At 37.3% G+C, this 25,581-nt stretch overlaps 1 protein-coding gene and 3 non-coding genes across 10 annotated transcripts; 1 reads left to right on the top strand and 3 right to left on the bottom strand.

The window, feature by feature from the left end:
• Window positions 1-1,158: 1,158 nt before the first annotated feature.
• On the bottom strand, window positions 1,159-19,173 carry LOC105320770 (formin-J). 7 transcript variants are annotated; one of them, XM_066078008.1, is made up of 17 exons: window positions 18,951-19,173; window positions 16,384-16,452; window positions 8,903-9,800; window positions 8,314-8,496; window positions 8,116-8,200; window positions 7,898-7,985; window positions 7,359-7,486; window positions 6,819-6,898; window positions 6,188-6,304; window positions 5,942-5,990; window positions 5,615-5,744; window positions 4,948-5,076; window positions 4,587-4,655; window positions 4,411-4,492; window positions 4,189-4,283; window positions 3,968-4,096; window positions 1,159-3,869 (listed from the first exon to the last, which is right to left on the bottom strand). In XM_066078008.1, exons 3-17 carry the CDS (start codon window positions 9,555-9,557, stop codon window positions 1,320-1,322), a joined length of 4,569 nt encoding a protein of 1,522 aa, XP_065934080.1. In that variant the 5' UTR covers window positions 9,558-9,800; window positions 16,384-16,452; window positions 18,951-19,173; the 3' UTR covers window positions 1,159-1,319. The 7 variants fall into 7 exon arrangements, with proteins under 7 accessions (XP_065934080.1, XP_065934081.1, XP_065934079.1 ...); XM_066078009.1 differs by lacking the exon at window positions 18,951-19,173 and adding an exon at window positions 17,117-17,385; XM_066078007.1 differs by lacking the exons at window positions 16,384-16,452; window positions 18,951-19,173 and adding exons at window positions 12,397-12,412; window positions 14,665-15,173.
• A 2,105-nt stretch (window positions 19,174-21,278) lies between these two features.
• Window positions 21,279-21,351, top strand: Trnav-aac (transfer RNA valine (anticodon AAC)). Its single transcript has one exon. It is a non-coding gene; the product is annotated as a tRNA-Val (tRNA).
• Window positions 21,352-22,063: 712 nt separating this feature from the next.
• Window positions 22,064-22,135, bottom strand: Trnam-cau (transfer RNA methionine (anticodon CAU)). The gene has a single exon. It is a non-coding gene; the product is annotated as a tRNA-Met (tRNA).
• Window positions 22,136-23,786: 1,651 nt separating this feature from the next.
• Window positions 23,787-23,858, bottom strand: Trnam-cau (transfer RNA methionine (anticodon CAU)). Its single transcript has one exon. It is a non-coding gene; the product is annotated as a tRNA-Met (tRNA).
• Between the last annotated feature and the right edge of the window lie 1,723 nt (window positions 23,859-25,581).

The raw sequence follows: 25,581 nt of genomic DNA, 5'->3' as shown, positions 1-25,581 counted from the left end.
TTCTCAAATCGATTGATCAGAGAAGTGATGGCATGGTGTTGCTGACCATGAATAAATGAATAGAATATAACCACTCGGAACTACTCGGATATGTCACGCGCGATCGAAAGTGGGTATGAAGTACATGGAGCACAGCGGTTGATTGACCGTAACATTGAATTATTTCCCTTGGCACTGTTCGCCACTGATGATGCAAGAGTGGAAAAATATTGCATATGATATGCTTTTATATCCATACATATCCACAAGCAGAGTGGCGCTTGTGTGTGTGCATACAAATTGAATAACGCGCGCTAGCGCGTTATGAAAATTTGTTTGCACACACCGTTGCAGTTATGAGACCACATCTTTCAGAAAATAAGGATTTAATGCTTATATTTACGGTTTTTAAAATTTGTTCTCTTTTCGCAAATATGATTTATTTAAAAAAATCTCGGCCTTATTCAACGAGTAATGCGTAATTAACGGAAGAGCCACTGGAACAGCCGAATTATGCTAACAAATATAGTGCACAGCGTTTTTAATTCAATTAACACAATTCATTTTTCGTTCTGTAATTTGATGAATTTATATTTGGTATACTAAGAAATTAATCAATTGAATTCATTCAAATCATAAAAAAATATTTACATCCATGAAATATTAATCAGCCCACGTATAATTATATCAGGTCGTGATCCGGTTTGAAGTCGAGAGGAGAGTCAGTCGTGTTCTGAAGGAAGACTAAATGTATACATACGCACCAGATTTAGTGATTGGGTCTTCTGTGTTATGCGTAAATATCACTCAAATCTATCAATGCAATTTAATAGGAGGAAAGAAAGTAAATGTAAATATAATATAGCACACTGTCTTTTTCGTTAAATCAGCATTTAATTTAGTTCTACAAAAGCTTAATGAAGGTGTACACTGACAATTGTTTGCTGATTAAATATAGCGCTTCTTGATACTTTTAATGTTATATTACTTACACTATAATTGTATCTATCTTTGTCTCTAACAACGGGTTTGTACAGCTATTATTAATGTGTTCCCAGTTTTTTTTTCATTAAATCAAAAAGACAATTATTTTCATTTTAGGATAATTTAATATATATATATATTAACAATATTTAGTTAAAATATACATGTACAGTACAAAATATCAGATCTGATGGCAAATATCTATAAGAAATATAGAAGTCTGTAAAAAGTAAAAATAAAAGTAAGAATCAAAATATTTGGTTGAAAATGTGTCAGTAAAAAAGGCGACATGTATAAAGAAACCCTGTAAGGCTATGACATCGTAATGTCTAAAAAGACCGAACTATTGTGCTGTCTTAAAAGTCCATGACCGCTCCCTGCATAACTGTTGGTTTAATAACTGCTGTTGCACTTTCCTCCCTCCGCGGGTTTCGCTGGCTATTGTAAGGGGATGGAGATAAAGTCACGTGATTTTGATTCAATTTGGCATGCTGAGGAGTATTGGTCTGTATGGAAGGGGCGTGGCTTCCATACGAGGTTAAAGGTTGATGCGTATTTGACGATTGCAGACTATAGTTTGAATTGGTTCCACTTTGTCTATCGTACACATGATTTAGGTTCCTGCGCGCGGTCTCCACGTTTGATTTGGCGTCCTTGTCGGTCTGAGTCGGAGTTTTGTGGTGTTTGTATCTGTCGAACACTGAGCTGCTGGCCGCCTTGCGTAGCTGGTCTGTGTAGCCATCAATGTCACTTAGACCCGTGCTCTCTCGAGAGTGAATCGGCTTTGGTACGGGAGCGTTCGAAGCATCACTTTTGTGTACGTCATAGCAATTGGAGAATTTGGAATGTAAGTAGTTTGGTACACTTTGTGACTGTTTGCTGTCGAGCTGACCGCCACTGTTGACAGGGGTCTTGACTAGGGTGGATTCGTTAGAGTGGGAGTTATACTGGGCTTTACCCTCGGAGTAAGGGTAGTCCAGTCGCGGGGGGAGAGGGGGCGGGTCTTCCTCGTTGTTACCTATCTGCTTGTTCTCATTTATTGGAATGGAGCTCGGCACAAAGTTCTTGGTTTTGTTCAAATTCCTGTTCACAGAGGTAGCATCGTTTGATGGTGTGTTCTTCTCAAATCGATTGATCAGAGAAGTGATGGCATGGTGTTGCTGCCCTCGGAGTCTTTCGGGAATGATCGGTTTCTCTGGGTCGTCGGTCGTTTGTGAGAGGTCCATGTGGCAGTGCGACCGCTGCATCTGCGGCGTCCGCGGTGGTTTTTGTGGTGGGACGTCTCTTTTTATTGCGTTGCTGCCCACACTGGCCGTCACCGGTTTCATGTTGTTCTGTTGCTGATATTGCCTCTGCTGTTGCTGGGCCGCCTTTTGCTGCCGTTGATGAGCACGACCCAACGTGATCTTTACCGGCTTTTCTTCACTTGGTTTCGACGTTGGGGATTCTGAATATAAAGCACTAAGTTCCTTTCTCCAAGATGATTCTTTCTTTGTGTCTCTTTGGGCAGGGCTGTTATCCACTGGAGGAGGAGGTCTGTGCTCGCGCATCGGTACCTTAAGATCTGTGTGTGACAAATCGGAGGGGGTCATTTCCGTGAGCTGTTGCGAACCCATTTCTGACTGGTATTTCATGGCAGACGACACGTCCAGTCGGACCTGCCTGGGGTTACTCTTTGATTTGTAACTTGGCGCGCTCCCTGAGTTAGGCTTAACGAAATCGTTGTCTCTAGATTGAAAAGAAATGTTGTGATGATCAGAATGAGTAAGGGGCGCCCGGGAGAGAACGGGGACACCTCTGTTTCTGTCAGAATCCGCCTCGACGTTATTGTGTTTTTCATTGTTATTAATATCACTCTTGGTAAACGGTCCAATCACATTCGGAGAAGCATACCCGTCCCTGTCCACCGACGCAGTGGTTGAGAATGGCGGAGTGTGGTACAGCCCCGCGTACTCAGTAGAGACGTCCGACCCGTCCCTTCCCGGGTGTCTCCCGCGTCGTGCAGCCGGCACCCGGTGGTCGAACGTCCGTCTGTCGGCGGAACTAGTGAATGGGTAATGACGTATACTGCTGCTGGACGTGTCTAAATGCTGCCGATCGTCGCGGCCGAGGCTCGTCATGTAAGGGTCAATGTTATCAAAGTCTGTGGTTATCTTCAAAGGAGTAAACGATGGCGACACTTCCAGAGGTCGACAGAAAGCCTCGGGGGTCTCCGAGTTCTGGTGGACGCTGAGCTGACTTGGTCGTTTTGGCGTGTGGCCACTTGATGAGCCAGTTATCTTCTGAACAAAATTACTGCGTAGTTTGCTAAAGGTGGTGCTAGAGGGACGCTTCGCTTGCTGTTCCGGAGTTTCAAGAGTTCGACCGTCACACAGGGGTTTATTGTCATTACCTCTCTGGGGACGACCAGGCTCCCGTTTTAACCAGGTCTTAATGGAGAACGGTCCTTGTTTGTCCAGGAGCTTCTGATCGCCGGCGTCAGGGAGCGGCATTGGCGGCCTCTCGTCAATGGGATCCACAGGGACGTCCTGCTGTGGCCCGGGGACCATCTTCTCTATGTCCTCGTGGTTCTCATAGTTTGAAGAACCCTGTAGATGAGAGGGCTCCTGGTGGCCGTTCATCAGTGGCTGGGGCTTGTGAAGACTTGCAGGTGGTTCGGAAGTGAGAAGTTTGGGTGAGGAGGATGATGTTATATCCAGATCAGGCTTTTTCTGGCTTAAACTGGCTTTGTCTGGGGTTTCCTGAGGGGTTTTAGCGTCGACGGAATCTGCCCACGTGTTAGGCTGTTGAGGTTTGAGATTTTGATTACCGGATGGCGGCCCGTCAGGGACACTTCGATGTAGCGTGGTCAGACGACGAAGCATGCTGGCCCGGAAACTGTCGTAACCATGTGCCGAGTTCACAGACTGCAAGAAGAGTAAAGTAGACGTATCTTAGTTATAATGTCTTTAATGGTATATTGTTAATAATGTAAAGTGATGTGTAATGTATATAAAATAATTACCATTTGACCTTTGTATTTGAACTCGAATTCAAACCGGTCTTTTGAAATCTTTCTGTGAGCCAGCTTCCAATAGTATTTACAATCGTGGAGAAACACAGCCCAGATTTGGAAGAAATCTTGTGGAGGACACTAGAAATGACATAAATATAAGACATACATGTATAGATATTAAACCACAACAAACAGTCGGAATTCTGTAGACAGAATATCTGAACACAAACCTGAGGATTGTCGTACATAAAGTAGAGCTTGGTCTTTTCGAACACTTCCTTTGTTTCCCTGAGATGAGTATCGGCGTCCGTCATGACCTCTTGAGCTGCAAAGAATTAACCAGAACAGTAGGTAAATTCAACATTTAACTTGTTTTCAGATTGATGGCAAAAGTCACAAAATCACTGTTTTTAGTGATTTATGAGGGTTGGCACAAATAAACAAATTTTTACCTGAACTGAAGAAATGTTCGGCAACTGTCCGGAAGTTGTTGATGGAAGAAGATGACTCTGCCTTGGTCAGCTTTTCCAGAGTCTAAACGTTAACAACAGAATTTATAAAATCAGGTAAGGACAACGTGATACAGAGGGGGTATTCAGATAGTGCACGGTATTACATGTACATGTACCTTGTCCTGGAACGCGCGGAATTCCGCATGGAGCGAGGCCAGAGACTCGTGTATACTGTCAAAGGACACCTGAAATCAACCAACAAGCCTGTCAGTTTACTTTTTCAAAGCCTGTGTTTTATATTTGATGTTTGATATTTATTAGGATCTCTAAAGGATTATGTACAGTCACATAGATTATTTTTTTCATAACAGGAGCAGCAAAGATCTATTTATCATCGATAGTCAACATCGACTGCTTGGGGAAATAGTTAATAAAAAACAGCAATCAAGTTGAATTACCTATTTACTGCTATGTTTTTGATTCAACAACATTGCAGTAAATTATGGCAAACGAAGATTTATGGTGACTGTTTCTGACCTGCGCAGCGTGCCTCATGTTGGAGGGTTCGGGCAACCGGAAGCGCGTGGGACATCCGATGTCTATTTCCACCTCGTAGAACTGACAGTACATCTTCATAATGAACTCCAGCAGGTTCCCCTTGTCATCCTGTCAGAACACAACATAACAGGTCGGTAAGTTGGGGAAACAACGAATTTATTCTTTAACGAATAAATAATTTGAAAACTTTACATATTGTTTAAAGTGTACATATATTAGTCAGCTGTCATACTGTAAATTTTGAATTACTTGGTGGGTGTAAATACAAATTTTTAAACATGACAACTCATGTTTTATAAACCCACCCAGTAAATTCAAATAAACATGCCACTGCCCCTCAATGATTCTCATTGGTATCTGCTACCCTTATTTGGAATAAACTTCTTTATGTTCGATTTTATCGCAGTGTCATTGACAAAACACGTGTGATATCTGCAAGTTTAATTACAATATTGATACAGAAAATCTTCTTACAATTTTAAGAAATTTAATTCTTTCATCATTAAAAGGACTAACAAAATCTTGATTATACATCTATCTACATTTGTTTGAAAATTCTAGGAAATCAAATGTAGATAGAAAATGTTCAAATTAATATACAATATGATTGTCTATATTTATATCCCTCCCAACAGTGGAGACTTACGATGTCCTTGATGTCCTTGAGTTTGTTCAGGATGTTGATGCTGAACCCGTCAGCCTGTCCGTTCTGGGAGGATCCATTCAGGTAGTTCCCCACCGCCAGCAAGGTCTCCAGGAGATTCTTCAGGGACAAACTGAAAGGTCAAACACACGGTCAGCATGTATATCTGTACGTATACTTAAATACCATCTTAAAATCTCGTTAATTTATATCAAATTAACATTGTTGATTTTTGCAGTGCTTGAAAAAAAAATTGCATATTGCGACATTACTATTTGAGGGTACAACAATTTTATTTCTTTTTTTAATGCTTTAGTAGAATTGGTTTACCTGTTAGTAATTTCGTCACACGCAGTGTGAAGCTCTCGGAGTTGTTGGTCTAAAAATAAATATTCATATAACGTCAATTCGTCAAATAATGTACATTAACATTAAAACATTAAAATAATAAAAAAACAAAGATTGAAAAACTTAAATAAGGACTGAAAATTGGAAAAATAAAAATTAAAGTTGGAATAATGAAGTTGAATAAATAAAATCATAACATTTTAACTTTAGGTCAAAACTGGGTCATACCCATCTCAAACAGCTGCCACTGCGCCCTGTATCGGAACCGGAGAAAGTCGACACGCTCTCGGAAATGTTCCATTTTGGACAATTCATACAGAAGATACTCCGGATGATCCAAATTCCCTACGATAAACCGGTAATTCTTAATCTCAACCACATTTAAATAAAAGTACCGACAAGATTTTCTGAAGGTAGTATGGGATACTTCCATGTTGTGATGTACTATTTATCGAAATAAACAATAAAATCAAGTAATTTTATAAATAGTTACTTTCCCAAAGTAATGTCACCTATACATGTAACAGCGTAGCACATTAATTGGGTTAGCGGGTTCACTATGAATCTGTAAGTCATGAATTCGAGATTTTTACCTTTCCAAAGAAACTTTAAATGTATTTTTAGTCAGATATAGTGAAACTTGAAAATTCTAAACCAGTGAAAGTTTTTTTTTATAACAATGAACATTAATTTATACATGTATTAATATCGACAGATGTCCCATACCACCTTAATCTCATTAAAATTTTAAAGTAACAAAAAGTATATAATATTTTCTTTAAAAAGGGATATTCAATAACTATTTTCCCCATTTATTATAACTACAAAATAGGCTAATAAATTAAAGCTCCATCAATACCTGGTCCTTTTCTCTTGACATAAGCATTGATTTTGTCCACATCAGAGCCAGCTCCGAACAGTTCCATCAGTTCGGCAAATCTAAATGTGTGCAAAATAATGTATCATTTTCTACCATCTTATCGGACTCAGTAGGTTGAATGTCAGATCGATTTCACAGATTAAACATGATTCCTTAAGAGGATTTCATTTCCTCCGATCAACCCCGTAACCCGCCACAAAACAACTTTACATGCACAAAGGAGATAAAATACTGGAGAAACATTTTGTTTTTAAATGATTATTTTTCACGTTAATTCCAGAGGAAAAAAAACAATTTTCACTATATTTTGTGAAGTTTGCAAATCAAATGATCCCTCCTCATGTTAAAAATATATTTAATTCATCATCATTTGTATAATTAATTAAACCTGTTTCATGCAAACGACATGTACATGTATTGAGCACATTATTATTATTATAACTTCCTATTGTTAGTATGCATATTTATTATATGTCGCCTATAACTAATACAGATTTCAGCAAACAAACTTTACTATACCTGTCCGTGTTGATGGGGGACACCTCTAGGCTGGTTATGGCGTGGGTCAGCCTAGACACTGGGTGGGGCAGGGCCTTCATTGTGAACGCCAGGCGACCCGACTTCTCTCGCTCCAGAATAGTGACCAACTGGCAATTAATAGAAAGATAATTATCAGACAAAGTCAGATTAGTTACCGGTACCAATGGGTAACCTTAATGGGTAACTTTCAGATAACAACAGCAGTATATTAGTATTTTCGGTTAGAATGACAAGTACGTTTTGTAGTTATTTCAATCAGTTTTCCATTACTCAACCGGTTATTAAAAAATCAATATTTTCCGACAAAGTGTCCATTTACTGGATAATCTACCGCAGATATTTCTACGACAAGCTCGGGCACCTGCTCTTTATCGAAAAGTTCATCAAGAGCAAACTATGATTTATCATCAGCGTTAAGAGCTTCATTAACGTAAAGTATTTGAATTTGAAATTTCATTTTATTAATACTACAGGTTGGCCCAGTCGGGACTGCATCGTATGTATTTAGTACGATATACCTGATGCTTAGTTTTCCCACGTTGTGATATGACGTCACTATACAAGGATACTCCATTTGATGTAGTCCCATCTTGTTGTCGAAACAACCTATAAAAGTCAAACACATGCACTACCAAAATTATTGAAACATGGGCATTTTAAATACCATGATAGATCAATGTGAACAAAATCTCGTTGAATGCTGGACAATTTGCTGAGAGGACACTCCATTACAAACCTTTCTACTTCTTCGTTATCAATCTTGGGCTCCAACATACTGTGCCATATTGTACTGGTAGTGGGGGCTCTGTCCGGCTCGTCCCCTGAAAGAAACGGAAAAAATAGGTCAATGTGTGTTCATTCTAAGAAACAAGCTAAATGGCTCTCTCCATGGACCGGGGACACGGGGAGAGGAATGTAGTAGCACGCGTCTTACCGGGACGCTGGAGGATGATCCTGTTCCAGTCCAGGGCCTTCATCCTGACGGTTGGCCGGACCAGGGGCTTGTTGGGATACACCACGTTCCCCCTCCCGGGCCTTGGTGGGAGGGGAGGGGGGAGCTCCAGACTGTATGTGAGCGTGCTCTCCGGCTGTCGCCTCTCTTGGTCCAGTTTTGTATCTGTCAGACAAAAGTTGTGTCCATCAACATCAACCTCTTTCATTGGTCGAAATTCTAATTTAACTCTCACAGAATCATGCCTTTACTTTTACAATACATGTGGAAGGATGCAGGAAATAGCGTAAGGGAGTGTCAATTGTAATGGTGGTAGATAAAACTTTTCTTCGCATTAACTGTTTTATCAGATACTTTCACACCGATGTACATATTTTGGGTAATGAATTTAAAAGTATTAGATAAAACTTTTTTTTCATACACCAGTTCTGGACTACTCGGTGTCTGATCCAACAAAATGTTTCGCTGGAGGGCAAATATTCTTTGATCACCCAAACGTAAATGAGAAATGGAATTTTTCTCAACTTAACAATAAAATTTTGTTGTAAAGAGGTTTGGTTTTCAATCTTACCTATTAAATTGAGTAAAGAGGATTTCTGAAAAACTCCGCACGAATTAGGTTTTGTCCCTGAGTTTTCAAGCATTTCTGCAATACTACGTAACTCCCCCATCTTGGTCATTAACTTAGACACCCTGTCCTCGTAGGATTTCACGATCTCCGTGTGGTCCCTCTTCATACGTTTCATCTCCTCTATTAACTGTTTCTCGTTATCAGAATAACAATACTGAGAGTCTGGCCATCTCCGTGTGGCAGACGGCTCGCCCATCCTCTGGAAACTCCGATCGAGTTCCATTTCCAAGGAATGTCCCTCGGCTCTTTCTATCGACGTTTCCTCTGGGATCGCCTCGTGATCCCTGGTGGTCGCCATGGAGAACGGCGCCGACGTCCGCGAGGTGGTGTTCTTGTATTTGGAGTAGCTGTGTGATATAGTGTCTGCAGAGCTATCACTGGACGCGGTGCTCGCCCTTTGGATGGCCCACGGCGTCAGTGAGGCGTAATGTCCTGATCGGTCAACATCCGGGGTATTTTTAGTGTCCGGAAAATCTTCCTCAAGGTCTTTGAAGAAATCATTGATCAAAGATTTCTGTTTGGTTTCGGCCTCTGAAGAAACGGTGTCAGCGTTGTTGTTTCTGTTGATTGATGACGTAGGTTCTGATGACGTCATGCTTCGATAGTGCTTGTCCAGATGCTGATTCTCATCCTGCCACACATACAGCAGCTCAGAATCTTCGAAAAAGCGGGCACCATGAATACTTTTGATGGTACCCTTGCGAAACAGATCCTGAGCAAATTGTAATGCAGCAGTCCGCGTTTTGAACCTGACTGGATTTTGCACAATTAATGTCGTCACGAGGGACGAGCCTTTGAAAGTTCCACTCGTTCTTCCGGGGGTCGGTCGCTCAAACGCCTACAATGGGAAGGAAAACCATGAATTAACATTAGTACTACAAACACATACCAGCTGTTCTCAGGTATGGCATTCCTTCATGCTTTGGATTTATGTTGCTACACATGAATGATTTCGAGGTTATCTGATATTGCCGATATACTACATTAGAGGCTTTAAAAACATGTGTACACACAAACAAAGGCACAAAGATAGAGTTTCCTAAAATGGGACGACATTACAAATATTTATCGATGGCATTTTTAAACACGCACGCATGTAGTTATTAAATATTTGATTGCTTTGAAAGCAACATTCCAAGTTGTACTTCTAAATGCAGCAGTTTAGTTGTTGCTGGAAAAAGGGAGGGGGAACAGTGCTGTAAATTAGTTTATGTTGATGGGTATAGCGAGGCAGTACTGTAACATTGTTGGTAGGTTAAGCCGTGCAGCACTGTGACTGCGTTACCTGTTCGGAAGAGTTTATCCAGTTATATATGGCTTGTTTCCTATAGAATCGAGCATTCTCGTACAAGTCGTCCCCCTGATGCCGCTGTCTGTACGTTTTACTGGGGCTAGTTGCATCGCGAATCTCTTTGGGTTCAGCATGTTTTGGGGGACCTTTGTCGTGTACGAACTGTGTGCCAGACTCTACGCTAGCGTGGGGGTCCCTGACTCCTCGCGAACTGCTCACATTGTCCCTAGAAGAGGACATGCGCCTATATTCTTGCGCCAGTTGCTGTACATTCCTGTATGTTGGTTGTCCCGAAACTCTGCTTAGGCCACTTAATTCCTTCCTCGAATACATGATTCAAGCACAATACTGAATGCACCAAATCAGATATTTGTGAAAGTGAAAGTCCAGCAAACAGTTGATAGGTATTCGATTATCAGTATCCAAAACAAAATCGTTGTTGATGTTTCATAAACCCGATCAGACATCGGACATGATATACCGGCATGTTATTCAATCCGTCATAACTGAATTCATTGAATACCTGTGGAGGTTTTAATTTTACTGCACACACCTAGGCGGCCTTCTGTTTTCTACTGTTTTACATATGTCCTCCAGATTCCTTTTTATGTAGCACTTAGTAGATAAGTTTTCTACATTTTTTGTTCTTTAAATCAAGACATTAATCGTACACTCGCCCAGATTCCAGGTTGACAACAAAAATTCAGAAGAACATTCTCCTGTCGTCCCAAAAGAATCGTCGGCAAAGAAATTCCAGTTCACAATAATCTTAAACAAACATAGTTCTTGGGATCTGCGAATGCTACCTCATCATTTTATCTATAGAGAACTAATCCGCGCTAGTCTTTTTTTTTTACTTTCCCGGTCTTTGGCTGTACAAGGTGCGTCCATTGTGTTTGTCCGGCGATCGATCCATCCACACTTTGTCCTCGTCAGGTCTCTATAAATGCCAGAGCTCAGAACAGGACCGATTTCTTCCCTAACTCACGGTAACTCGGTCTGTCTCTTTGTCAGCACTAGCCGGTCTCCAGTCGGGTGTTAGATCGACACAGTTCAAGTGGACTTAAGATGAGAAAGTTATTCTATCCATTGCAGCCCCGTGAATAATGGAGAGCGGTAGGCCTCCCGAACCTTTCACGACTCGTCTTTTTTATATGTTGTGACAGACGACGGGTTCTCCTTAATATGTCGCCGCCTGTGAAACCGACCCCTTGTTGTACACCAATTTATATAAATAAATTTCCACTAGATAAATTTTCTCTATTGCGACCTAAACAACTTATGCAAATGAGTTGACGGGTCGGCCTAATCATCAAGGTAACAAGAACTCTTCAATAGATTTCGACTTCATACGTATATATATTTCAAACAAGTGTCAATACAACTTTTAAATCGAAAAATTGTAAAGGTTCACATAGGAGACTGAGCGAGCAAACACTAGTTCCGCTTGTCTGGAAGAGCATGTGTTTGCACAAAAGATTTAGAGTGTAAGGATCCCTATACGCTATCGTTTGGCATCTATACACTTTATTGAAATAATCAATTGATTAACTTTTTAACATTGTGTAAATCCCCCGGTAACCTCTGTGTTGACATCCACCGCGTTCTTTCTGGTTTCACAAAGAGTGGTCATGGAAGGGTGCGCTAACTGTTAGAGAGAGGAGGCAGACAGGGCTGGTCACGTGATACTTATCTTGACGGCAAAATCAGATTTAAATCTCACCTTCTCAAAAAAAAATTGCCAGAGTTCACCTGAGATAATTGGAACACTTAAGTTGCTGTGCAAAAGACAAGTATTAACATTTTTATGGTTATGTGTTTCAGGAGACCATTAGGGTTAATACCAAGCAAAATGCTCCATCAAATTGATCGACTTTGTTTAATAAAGTAACTCTTATTTGGATATAAAGATCACACTCAAAATTCTTAAACCGCACTACAGTATCCAAACTATACGCATAAAGCAAATGCAAACATTCCTAAAGCTCCCAATATGCATGTATATACATTACCCTGCATGAATGCAAGACATATAAATACCTGTAAACAAACACACAACCTGTGCACAATATATATGTAGCCGTGGTTATATAATGCATTTTACATTCCGGAAAGCCAAATAACGAAAATTTGTCAGGTTTACCTTCGGAAACCACATCCTGCGGAAAACAACAATCGCCAAAATGTATTTTTGTTACATCCACAACTACATGTATCTATAAAACTAATCACCAGACGCCATCATTTTGTATAAATACTGCAGCAACCGTATCCATGCTGCAATTGACTGTGTATGTAACATGTAGGAAATCGGTCAAAGTTTAGACGTCCGAGTTTGCCATTAAGTTGTCCAAGTTTATGTCACTACAATAACTACTCCCATCTAATCGTGTTAGCGGGTCACAAAGGCACCGTTAGAGGTAACGGTTTAATGACTAATCTCTTACATCAATCAGTTTATGCCAATATGAATTTTTGATTGAAGATAATCTAATTAAAGAAACGCACGAGATTAGCAAGGTTTATACACCTACATATCAAGGCCCTTCTGGTCCTGAGTCACTAGAGTGAACGCGGGGTGGAAATAGCAGGCCGGTGTGTAATGCCAGAAAGTGTGCCAATTTGTCACATTCACACGCCATTTAATTAATAAAGTAGCAGACCTCTTTCTCTAGACTGGAACGTACAATAAGTTCTTTCTTAATCACTGACCGCAAGTTCTGGGAAAAAGTGCTTGCTAATAAATCATCGATAGCGGTAGGTTCAATGAGAAAACAAATTAAAAAGAAACCAAACCTGGGTCTTTTTTCACACTACCAGGCACCAATATGAGACAATAAGGAATATATATATATATATATATATATATATATATATATATATATATATATATATATATATATATATATATATATATATATATATATATATATGGCTCCATGCAGTCCACTTGCAGAACGTCCAACACCCCGGGGTAACGCACAAAACTCTACCCCGCAATGCACAAGGTCAGCCACCTCCACACCCCGTAGTCCCTGTGGGTCACTCAGCGAGACTACCTGGTCATCAGTTTTGTCAAGGTAAAGCTGTACCCCTCGGTCTGTTTTTCTGGGGCTTCAATGTATACATGTTTTCCAAACAATGTTGTTTGTGTGTACATTGTGTCTCTGTTTGGTCATTACAGAAAAGAAAATAATTGAAGGGGGATATCTAGTCCGTAATCGGCCGAATCGTGTCTGTTCGCGAGGGACAACTGTTTTAGCCCTGCAGGCTCTAAACACTGCAATGTTTATTAAAATTTAAAATCAAAAACATTTTATAAATATCTATAAAAATTTTAAAACTTGATTTTTGTAGATAAGTGTAGAATTTTTTTATTATAAACTTTTAATATAACTTAAAAAGTCATGCCCATGGACAAGGAAACGGTTGAAATTGGCTTGTAAGTTTGTATTTGCACGCAATTGTTTTTCCTATATCCTATATACAGGTTATAAAAGACAGCTGTATTTATATAGTTTATAGAAATAAACCATGCGACATTGAAGTCTGGACACGACAGAGTCCGGACTTTCAGCTACCCTTTCGGTTAAACAAAACTTACTTTAATTTGCTTATATATTTTTGTGGGACTTTTTATTCAAAATCTATCATGCCAGCCTGGATGTAAGCATTGCCTTAGTTTTCCTATAATTGTCTCTCAAATACCAAAACCCATGGAAGAATGGTGGGATTTTTCATTTCATCTCAAATCCCACCAAAATCCCATGGGAGAAAAAGTGCTGTTGGATAAATTGTCCCACCATTGTTAAAAGATGGGATTAATTATCCTATGTAGGACGAACGCTGTTATTAACAAACTTTTCAATAATGAGCAATTCTTTAATATAAAAAGACCGGAAATGCAACCGGTTTGTGTTTCCGGTTTTGTTTGTAGTTTCTGCAGCATAATTAAATGCTTATAAACCTTTTTGTTAAATTGCCTGAGAAATGTAATTCTATTCTTGCACATTGATAATAGTAAAGGAATTGACCGTCGCTTTTGAGTAACTCGGTCCACGATTTGAAAGGAACTAATTGATCGCAGGATGTTGTCATTCATTACAAAATGTCATAGAGGCTGTCTATTTAAATACCAATTTAAATCTCAACAGAAGGTTGCAACAGATGGCTGTTCAATAATTTTGTGTATAAGAGTGTTTATCTCCGCTAGCTACATGTATACTGAGGGAAAATATTTTAAAGGTAATATAGTAAAAATTAATATTCCATGTGTTCATATTATCAAAGTCACTTGACATTGATTATTCTCAGATGTTAATTAGAATAAAAATGCATCCAGCAATATCACTATAACTAAACAATCAATAGCTGATTTTTATCGGACGTTTTTGTATGGAGTTGTTTTTACCTTTCTTGTATTGGTAAAATGGTTCGGTGGCGGCAAGGTGCGCTTTTTCCAATCTTCATTCTCACAAGTTTTGTTTTTCACTTTGGCTCCAAAACAGATGTCCCTTCCCATTTTAGTCCTGATTTAAATCCTATTGTATCCTTTGGATTGAATTGCGACTAATTCTAAGAACGGTGGGACTAAGCCAATGTGAATGCATGCGCTTATTATTGTAATCCATTATGGTGTGCATGCGTATTGAGTCCGTTAAATCCCTCACCCGACATGCAAGCACGTGCCACTCCGGAGTATCCAATCCAGTAATCAGAAACAGTCGATGGATGTCCGGGGGAAAACCTCTCCATAATGCATGCAGGTTCTCCGTCCGGTGCACGTTTTTGATTGAGATTTGCCTCGCTCCCAAACACAGCCACGCAACGCAGTGTGGATTTTATCTTGATAACGTCACTTCTAATAGGTAGAACCGGAAATTTTTCAGCGCTCGAGAAATATTTACATTTTTACCTGTCCTGAATGAAAATGAAGAGCGGCCTATAATGTCTCGCGGTGTAAATGTGTACACAATATTGGACTCAAGTAGGGGGGACACTAGCAGTGTTTTGACGGGGTCTCTTTGCAGATGTCCAATTTGTTTCCAGATTACTGCGTTTCAGTGTTGAGAATCGATAAAGCAAATCATTTGTGAGGTAACAGTGTTAGTTAGTTTTCCGGTTTGTTAGGGTTTCCTACTTTCAGTTCACGCGGTCCATTTGAAATTCCAAAAGGTACCGGAAATACCATTGATCAAATTTAATTAAGATTTTAAATATTATGAATAACCAAATTACTTGTATTCAATTGGCTACATTTTTCACTTTAGATTTTGCACGTGACCATTTAATAGATGTTCATCATTCCTTAGAAACAGAAAGGATATTATAGGTGGGGTGAACTTTCTGTCGGTTTCAATTATGTAATACACTAATTTTCTTAGATCCACCATCCCTTCCCAAGTCCAGCTTTTTAATTTTCATTGCTGAATTTGAGACGGTCATTTTGAAAGGATAACGCACTTTGTGCTTCTCTCGTTGGTCCGTTCGGTGGAGTGCCCTAGTAACATGTAATTTATTTCGAGGGGTCTTTACTTCACCGGGAGAGTCCTACTCCCCCAGCCACCATTTCGGGAAGGTACTCTCGATAGACTTCTTGTTCTAACGTGCTGGGAACTGAAGGGGGGGGGCCTCACTCCATGTATATATATACAGAACAAGTGCGTCGTTTGTTGAAATAACATCGTTGAACATTAACTTGATTGTGTGTAAGGACCCTTGTACCACCATGTATTGGCGGTCTAAAATTTATTGCTTCACGGGAAAAGATAAACCGGCAAACCTTTGTGTTTAGAAATAACTTTTTGACCGCACATTCCATCGGCAGAAAAGATTCGGGTATATGAAAAGGCATTTGACGGGTAGTCTTAACCTCTCAGCAAACAATATGGGGCCTGTTTCAATTACAAATCGTCAACTATTTGCACGCGAGGTGCAGTTTGTCAACAGAGGGCCATTTATAATCCTAATCTCTCCAACATTCACAATTAAGGAGACTCAACATTTCAGGATCATTATTTTGGTTAATTGATTACTTCTCCTTTGTAATTTCAAGGGCTGCGGAGATAATCGGCTTATAAGAGAAAATCTTATTTTTGCACTGTCCTTTCGTGTGAATTGTTTTACTTACCTGGAAGAGAAATCTTTCCTTACGGGAATCTCACACAAAGGCTCGCCGATCCCACAATGCAGGGTTAATCTGGCAATCACAATAGATTTTAACTCGTAAATTAAACAATTACAACGCCGATCGCTTTTGAAAAGAACATAGATAGCAATAAACCAACACAGGGATTATAGATTTCTTTTCAAGAGATTCTTCTTTTTTCAAGTGAGGAATTTACTAAATGTACAACGCCATTCCAACTTCAGGCGGTTTTTTTTTTGCGTTTTGCAGTGTCATATACATGTATAGGTATTTGACACCTCGTATCGTATTGAAATATTACTGTATAAGTTTTAATATGTACACTTCATATAAAATTGAACGAAATGAGATCAGCTACAAAACGTTCAGTGTCGAATCGTAAATGTTGAAACTACTCCTTAGGAAAAATATAAAAATTGTAAAATGACAATAAGGGATTGTATAATTTACTTACAAAAACTAGTACTGTATCGATCTAAGAACAGACCAGTCTGTGGGATAGGAATGTTAATAAACACCTATTGCACACCTTTAATTAAGCCGTGCTCGTGATGTGACCTACATGTACAATGTGTCCCCCGGGGTTAAATATGTGTATAACGTAGACAAACACAAATTTGTATAACAAAAAATGAAAGCCTGTAAAATCGAATTCTTGGTGAATATATAAAAAGACTTTTATAAATGGAGAGGAAAATTCTAAAACAAGTCTTACCAGTTATGGGTTTCGTTAACTGACCACCGAGACTCACAAAGACACTAGTTGTACTAAGTAGTAAATGCACGGCGGACACTAATGGACTACACGACACTTACTGCCCGCTGTGTTAGTCCTCTGTCAGTGAGATGTTCGGACCCACACCAAGACACGGACCCCTACGCACGGGCACGGGTCGCTCTAGTCAGTCTCGGTGTCGAACTCAGTACAACCCATTAAGGAAATTAACACAACGTGTTCGGATACGACCCTCTCCGGTCGGCCATTCATGAAAGGCAGGGAATACCTACATAATTACCTAAAGGAGAGGGCCTTTTAAATGGTAGAAATTGTCTCAATGTCAATGGAGGAGCGACCTAAAAACACCCCCATTGTAAAGAAGTATTTTATCTATCATAGATTGAATGCCGGTGTGTCCATTACCCTCTGGTCACACACGGGCCGTGGATGGGGGGCCAGGGGATGCACGGAACATTTCAATGGTCCGATATTATCAATTTATCACCGATTGATGGATGGATGGATGGATGGATGGATGGATGGATAGATAGATAGATAGATAGATAGATAGATAGATAGATAGATAGATAGATAGATAGATAGATAGATAGATAGATAGATGAGAGTGAGAATGTGTAAGGGTTTCTAAGTTTTTTGATCTAGTATCAATGAAGAATTTTGGTTAGGACATATAGCAACAGTACTATCATTTTTAATGACGTGAGGGTGCACATGTTCATTTTTTCGGCCCATGCATAATTCATTATGTGTTATGGGTGCGCGAACTTAGGTGTGATATTACGTCTGGATCTGAGTTTTTCCAGTTAAGAATCTGCTGAGGTGATACGCATTCCTCAGGTATTGACACAGGTGAATTTCTGACCTAGCAGTGAGATTAAGGTAATATGATGTCACGAATGATCGGTATTAAATGTCGTCTGTCAGTTTTCTTGGCGGGATTTGTCACCGATTTGTACAAAAACAAGAACAACCACATTGGGTGTGTATATACATATCGCCGCTTTATGTTCGGGACTGGGCCAATTCTCCATTAAATATTATTTCGATTACACTCAATATTGATCATCCATTATTCTGATAAGGATACTTACAGCCTTTTAAAGTAAAAAGGGTTTTTTCTCTCGATTGAAAAACATCAAAGAAGAAATACCTACATCTTGATTTAGAATTTGAGTAAGTGTAGAATCTGTTAATTTGGTTTGCTTTGAAGTTTATGTGTGGTAAATTATTAAGAATGATCGACGTTCATGCTCCAGCTACAAGGGCTTGTCATGAACCCCTCAGAGACAGGAAACTTTATATCACCGAAAAAAATAACTAGAATTCGGGGTTCAGGATTAAATTTCTATGGGTTGCGAGACGATGTCATGTGCATTCTTTTGGTTTTTGGTTTACAAAGGGCTATCTCAAAGATCTTTGGGGGCATTCTTTACGATCGGGAGAAATGCAATACAAGAAGCCTAGCTTTACTCAAAACCACTGGCCGAGCTACCACACTGGTGCACCCCATGCAGGCTATATCTTGTGAAATATGTCAGATTGAGGTAGATACGTGCTTTTGTTTTGTCTATATATTACTACATTCCGATTATCCATATCATTTTAAATAAGAAAACAAATACATACAATGTAATTGCACTTTGTTTGTATATTTACATGTCTGATCAATTTGTACGGGGTTAGACATCTCTTCTAATCATTATATATACACAGCTACCGATTGATATCATAATACATATAACCGTTTTGTTAATATAAACAAAAGAGCAGAAAAAAAATATCAGACTGAAAAATAAAAGCCATTGCATACCTTGTGTGGGGATGTCCGATTATATCCTCCGATTAAACGTTTAACAACTTAAATGAGAACTGGCCCTGTCTTATTGTGTTTAAATGGCTCTGAATTGTCCCAGGAACCAAGAGGGAATCATTCCGTTATAAGTCTAACAACACACATCGTAAAACCCTCATACCTACTTAAACCGGGGCCTTTGTCAAAATAGTCGGTCCCGCTTGATAAAGCGATATGAATGAGAGACGTACACGGTCAAGAATTCCCGCTATCCGCTAATGACAATACAATCCGGAATGTCAACTTGCCCTGGGGGTTCTAGACTTTACACATGCCACCGTTACTTACCATCTATTAGTGTTGATTATGTTATTTTCTATTATAATGTATAATGATATCAAATGTACCAACAGTGGGCCTACGATTTGGGTCTTGTATAGAATAACAAATTAATTGGTGTAATTTTCTCTGAATCACTGGACTGTTGATAAGTCAATTGTCGGTACCGCTGGGGGTGGAAATGCAGTGGACTTAAAAACATGCCCACCCAGCGGGTATACGATGTCTGGTCCACCCCGCGGACATCAGGCCTGACTTGTGTTTTATTTGGAAGTCTACTAGAACTTGTGGCCGTATCAGGTCAAGCCCCTTTCCAACTGAAGAAGAATAATTTTATTTAATTTTTGAAAAATGATTTCATATTGAAAAATTAATTTCTTAGTGAGTATGGTATTTTTTAATCAAGAAAAAAAATTGTCTTGGTCATAAAGTTTAGAGTGAAGAATGTGTTAATTGATTCACAATGTAATTATCAAAGGAACAAGACAAGAAGTTTGTTTGGAATTTTCCTAAAGACCTTAGATAATAACGATAACAGATAAAAGAAATATTACACAATCGTAGCCAATTTAAAAACAAAATGAATTATTCGTCATTGCAAAATTGAAGAAAAAATACACAATTTTGAAATAGAAAACAAATTCCAAATTCATGCATTTCATACTTTTTCTTTCTTTCAATTTAATTTCTGTTGAATATATATACCTATGATAAATAATTATTTTCACATGTATATACATATTAATTTCATATATATCAATCTGGGCAGAATTTAAATCATAACAAAAGTATATTCTAAACAGATTTTTCTAAGTCTCATAAGCTGCTTTCGAATCCTTTTTATAATTATCTAATACTAATTCCTTCTGTGCATTCATGTATGTATCAATATATGTTTGCAATCAAATAATATTTAGATATAAATATATATCAACCGATTCTAATATGAAACAAACCACTCGAGATTATACAAAAGTTCTAGTTCAAATTCAATTTATTTACTCAATCCAAATATTTTGGTACAAAAGGAACATATATATATACAGAATGAACATAGATACAAATCGTCAGAGGTATATACATATATATACAGGAAAAAGGTAGTAAAAATTGACCTGTAACAGAATACGTAGTATATTTTTTATTCATTAATTATTTTTTATTCATCTATTCATTTATTTACCAACCTTATGGTCATTAAAAATATTTCTTTATATGAGAAGGGAAATAACTCGTTTGTTCAGTTCATCGATGTGCATGTATTTATTATATTTCTTTACGTTGCTTATAAGTTCAATGAATGAATATTTTAATGTATTGAATGATAAAAAAAAAGCTAAATTTAGTCAATATAAAAAAATGTTGAAATCTAAAATCACTCATGTTCTTTGAAAACTTTGAAAAATATCAAATCTTCTGCGATAAAAACCTGGTTACTGGGGGTAATAAACTGACCATGTAATGCCCATATTATTACATGTAATATGGGTGCACATATGATTAAGTAAGATTTTAGAATTTAAATTTTAAAAAAAGTTGATCAATCCATTGTTTTTTTCAAGTTCTCATGATCAACTGTACTTTTGTCTTTATTTGATTTTGATAAATAAATAATGATTTACACAGTGTCAAACATTTAAACTGAGAAATTAAATGACACGACAAATGACCTGTATTAATTATCCTTGACTTCTGCTTAGGAGCTGCCCGCTGCCATTATTTTAAGCATCGATTACTTCTTTCTTTTTTTATTTACACCCCCCCCCCCCGCATTTTTTCCCTTCTCTTAAATACTTGAGGAAGAGTACAAATTGATAGAGACTGTTGATATCTGTGTATTGAAGATTCTTTCAAACCACGGGGTACTACGCCTATAAGATAAAAACTTTTGAGAAGCTGAGATCATTGACTATTCCTCATGGAATAGTCAATTGGGGGGGGGGGTTGTTTACATGTAGATACTTGTACTAATGGAGTAATATGTTATTAAACATGGAGAGTCTCAACGGTTCCATGGTGTAGTGGTTATCACGTCTGCTTAACACGCAGAAGGTCGCGAGTTCGAGCCTCGCTGGAACCTACTTTTTAAAGTTTTTATTTAAAACACAAATTGATTTCTTGCTCTTGCACCAGAACAGAATGCATTTTTAACATATGATACAAAAGATATTTAGATAAACTAATAGAAAAGTATTCAACATATTCTGGCATATGAAATAGTAACGTTTTGTTTATTTTGACTGATAATTAGCTCTTTGATGAGAGTTTTCACATTCACTTGATTTTTTGCATTTTTTTACATATATACAGCGTGACTATGCATTTATTATAATGAATAATTGTCCACATTTAATGATTTTTTTTAATTATGCATGAAATTTAAGTTTTTAATAAAAAGCAATATTTTCTTAACCCCCACCTTCCCTTATACTAGTACATTCGATCATTAATGTATATATATGATTCCATGGTAGAATATATGAAGCTTTTCTTTCTGAAAATAAAAAGATTTTGTTTCTTACATGTAACTTGTTGTTTTTCACATTTGTGTTTTATTGTTAATTATAGCACTTTTTCCAGATCAAACGGAATATTGTAATATCATTTCAGAGGATACGAATAAATATATCAACATCCTTCGTAGGTTTCATAACCTGGAATGAGAATCGTATGCTGTGTTACTGGATAGTATATTTTGATAATACGAGGAGTCTGTACTGTGCTGATTCAACGTTATGAATCAAACCAAGGCCGATAACTGGCGGATAAACAGCATCTGGTTAAAAATGTTCTAGCAGAGCGTGGTTTCGATCCACGGACCTCTGGGTTATGGGCCCAGCACGCTTCCACTGCGCCACTCTGCTCATGTTTATGTATTGTTAGATTTAAATAGACATGTATATCAAACAAGTACGTGTAATACATTAAACTGATTGCATCAGAAAACATGGAAGTTCATTTCACATACCACAGCAAGAAGTCTAGACAATTTTTCAGTAGCATAGAATTAAGATATTATTTTTTAGAAGGCCACTAGACAACAGTAATGTCATCTGTGTAAGAAAATGATGCAATTGTCTTATTAATCATATCATAATGGAAGAAGATACACATTCTTTTAAGATAATCATCTCACATGATAGTGAATATACCGCTTGTTAATGTTTTTTAGAGTGGATAATATAAATTTACCATATCAAAGATAAAACTTTAGTGTAAAGTGAACTTCTTTTATAATACTATTCGTTAATGTAAAGTTATTATAATACATTAATTATTGAAATATGAAATTTGTGTTCTTGAGAAAAGTACAGAAATATTTAACAGGTCGAGACCACTATAGTTTGTGACGTCGGCATAAATTTGCATACTAAATTAGGCATATGTTTACTTTTATTGACAAACCAATCAGGGGAATGAGTTGCAAGGCATTGTGGGCTACTACAAGTTTCGGTGTAAACAAAGCGTATTTAAAATAAATACCATTTTGAATTGTCCTTTGGAAATTCATTTTGAATGATTTTCCAGAATTTATGTAAGTAATATGGACAATTATGTCTGAACTTCAATTTCTATGCTCACATTTAAAAAATATTGCATTTGAGGACTTATATCAACCTATTTAAATACCCCATTGTCAATGTTTAAAAGAGAGGCACGTCCTATTGAATTAAAAGCAGTGAATACTTGTTTTTTTTTTCACGTGATACCCCATATTTGGGACAACATTAGTAGAACGTGCGTTGATATTTTTCTTCAGGGACATTCATCAGAATGCTTAACGGACAAACTACTTTATGCTGCATATAGCTTGCGCTTCTGCGTTTGTATATTTATGCATTTCTACTACCGTGGCTATTCACGTATGTTAAAAATGTACAGTTACCTGTATTTATTTCTAGTGCACAATGAAAAAGTCACCAATTCACAAATGTGATGTTTTTTTCTTATCAAAATATGTTTGTACTTGTATGCGTATGTTTGTCAGTCGTTTGATACTGATCATTTTTTAAGCAACAATTAATCAACTAAAACAACAGTGTTTTTTAATGTGAGCATGGAACAAAGTTAATGGTACGTAATCTTTCCTTTATCACCTTCTAAAGTAAAAATCAAGATATACAAAAATTCCGGCAAGCAATTAAATATTGTGTATAAAACAGACAAATACCACGTGCGTTTGTTGAATCGTAAACACGTTATAGACCGTCATGCATTGCAACTCATTCACTGGATTGGAGAATCTGTTTGCCGAAAATACTGTCACGTGTTAAATATGGCTATCCATTTCAGGTAGTGTATCCGACCTGTTTAAAAGAGTTAAATTTCTCATGTTTAAGTCTATCAATTAAGTTGATAATCCTTTTCCTTTCCATTCTTTTTGGTGCTGAGTAAATGCCTGGCCTTCTAACGGAAAACGTTTATTGGCATAAACTTGTAAATATACTGTGCTGATTTAGCTTTGTTTGAAGATTTATGTATAACTTCGACATTTTTGGATGTCAAAAAGAATATTAGCAGAGCGTGGTTTCGATCCACGGACCTCTGGGTTATGGGCCCAGCACGCTTCCACTGCGCCACTCTGCTTGTATATAAACAACGCTAGATTTGAATGAACATTCATGTTAAATGCGTTCGCGTAACAGATTGCATCAGACATTTCATATTGGATGTAGGGTCATTTTATTTTAATATTTTAACATCTAAATGTGAAAAATGTACCACAGGCATCAGAACAGTTTTCAAGTATCAACATCATTATGTATAATTAAAGTTTTATAGAGTGTTTTTGCATATGCTGATTTTTTTGTAAAATGACATACATTGCTGTATACCTACGTGTAATAGTGTGTGAGGAAATGTCTACAATAACCTTGTCACATAAGTTAGACAGTTTCAATCACGACTGAAATATATGCTGTATACGGAGAGAGAATGATAAAAAATGATACTTATCACATAAGTTAGACAGTTTCAATCACGACTGAAATATATGCTGTATACGGACAGCGAATGATAAAAAATGATACTTATCACATAAGTTAGACAGTTTCAATCACGACTGAAATATATGCTGTATACGGACAGCGAATGATAAAAAATGATACTTATCACATAAGTTAGACAGTTTCAATCACGACTGAAATATATGCTGTATACGGACAGCGAATGATAAAAAATGATAATCTCTTTGTATTCAACATTGAAACTAAGGAAATTTTGAACAGCATACCATGTAAAGATATCTTAATCTTGACTGTTAAAATTATTTAAAAAATTAGTTTAGAAAATTCAAAGTAGTATGTTCACATCAGAAACATAACAAACAAAAAATAGATAAGAAAAAAATAAATATAAATATATGAATAAAACTATGAAGATTTTGCATCATTGAATGCAATACTTCTTCTGAAACTTCTTAACGATGTAACATTTCTAGAATTTAAGCTGAAATATATAGTAATATATAGTTTATTATATCCGTGACAAACTTTTGGCACATATCAAGTCTACACGTGGGAAAACGACCCCCACCTCCCCGACGTGTATTACATTCAGACCTTAACTACAGTTTGGAAAACGTATCTTTTTTTTAAACATCACATATACCAAATTGTTAGAATTTTATCTATTGCTTGTTACGCCTCTATACAATTGGGACCTTCTTGGTTTATTAAGAAAGTGATTTTCTTGGAAAAACAGTAGGTAAAATCTTTTAGTCTTTATAAGTTAAGTCAAGCTTTTTTCTAATATCTTAACATCTAAAAGTGGAAAATGTACCACAAGCATCAGACCAGTTTTCAAGTATAAATGTCAATTAACCGTTATGTACAAATATTAAAGAGTGTTTGCACCCCTTTCCAATACGAAACCTTTTTGAAAAGCCCAAACTTTGATATGTCTCTTTTTTTTATTATCTTTATTCATTCAGACCAACAAAGACATGGACTAAAAAGAAATCTCAAAGGTGTGTGAAGCTACATGTTCTTATCCACTCTTTTTGCAAACTGGTTTGTGAAATTAATACATATATAATTACATCACAATAAAAATGTTTAGCTTTAATTTAAGATTGTTTGAATAATTAAAGTACATGAGAAAATACGCATACTATCTGACTTTCTTGGAAATGGAGTTTTTGGAAATGAATATAACTTTTCTGTAGGCATGTTTTTACTCACAAGAATTGTAAACACATATATAATATCTACATCTACATACACTTAAGATACTCCTCATGTGGGAAAGTAAAAAGACAATTGCCTACCAAAAGGTTTTATGAGACTCTTTTGTTATTCGGTGACATAAT

Source organism: Magallana gigas, chromosome 3, assembly GCF_963853765.1.
Source record: "Magallana gigas chromosome 3, xbMagGiga1.1, whole genome shotgun sequence".
NCBI lineage: Eukaryota > Metazoa > Mollusca > Bivalvia > Ostreida > Ostreidae > Magallana > Magallana gigas.
Note: the sequence above shows the minus strand (reverse complement) of the source record. Positions and strands in the feature narration are given on the sequence as shown.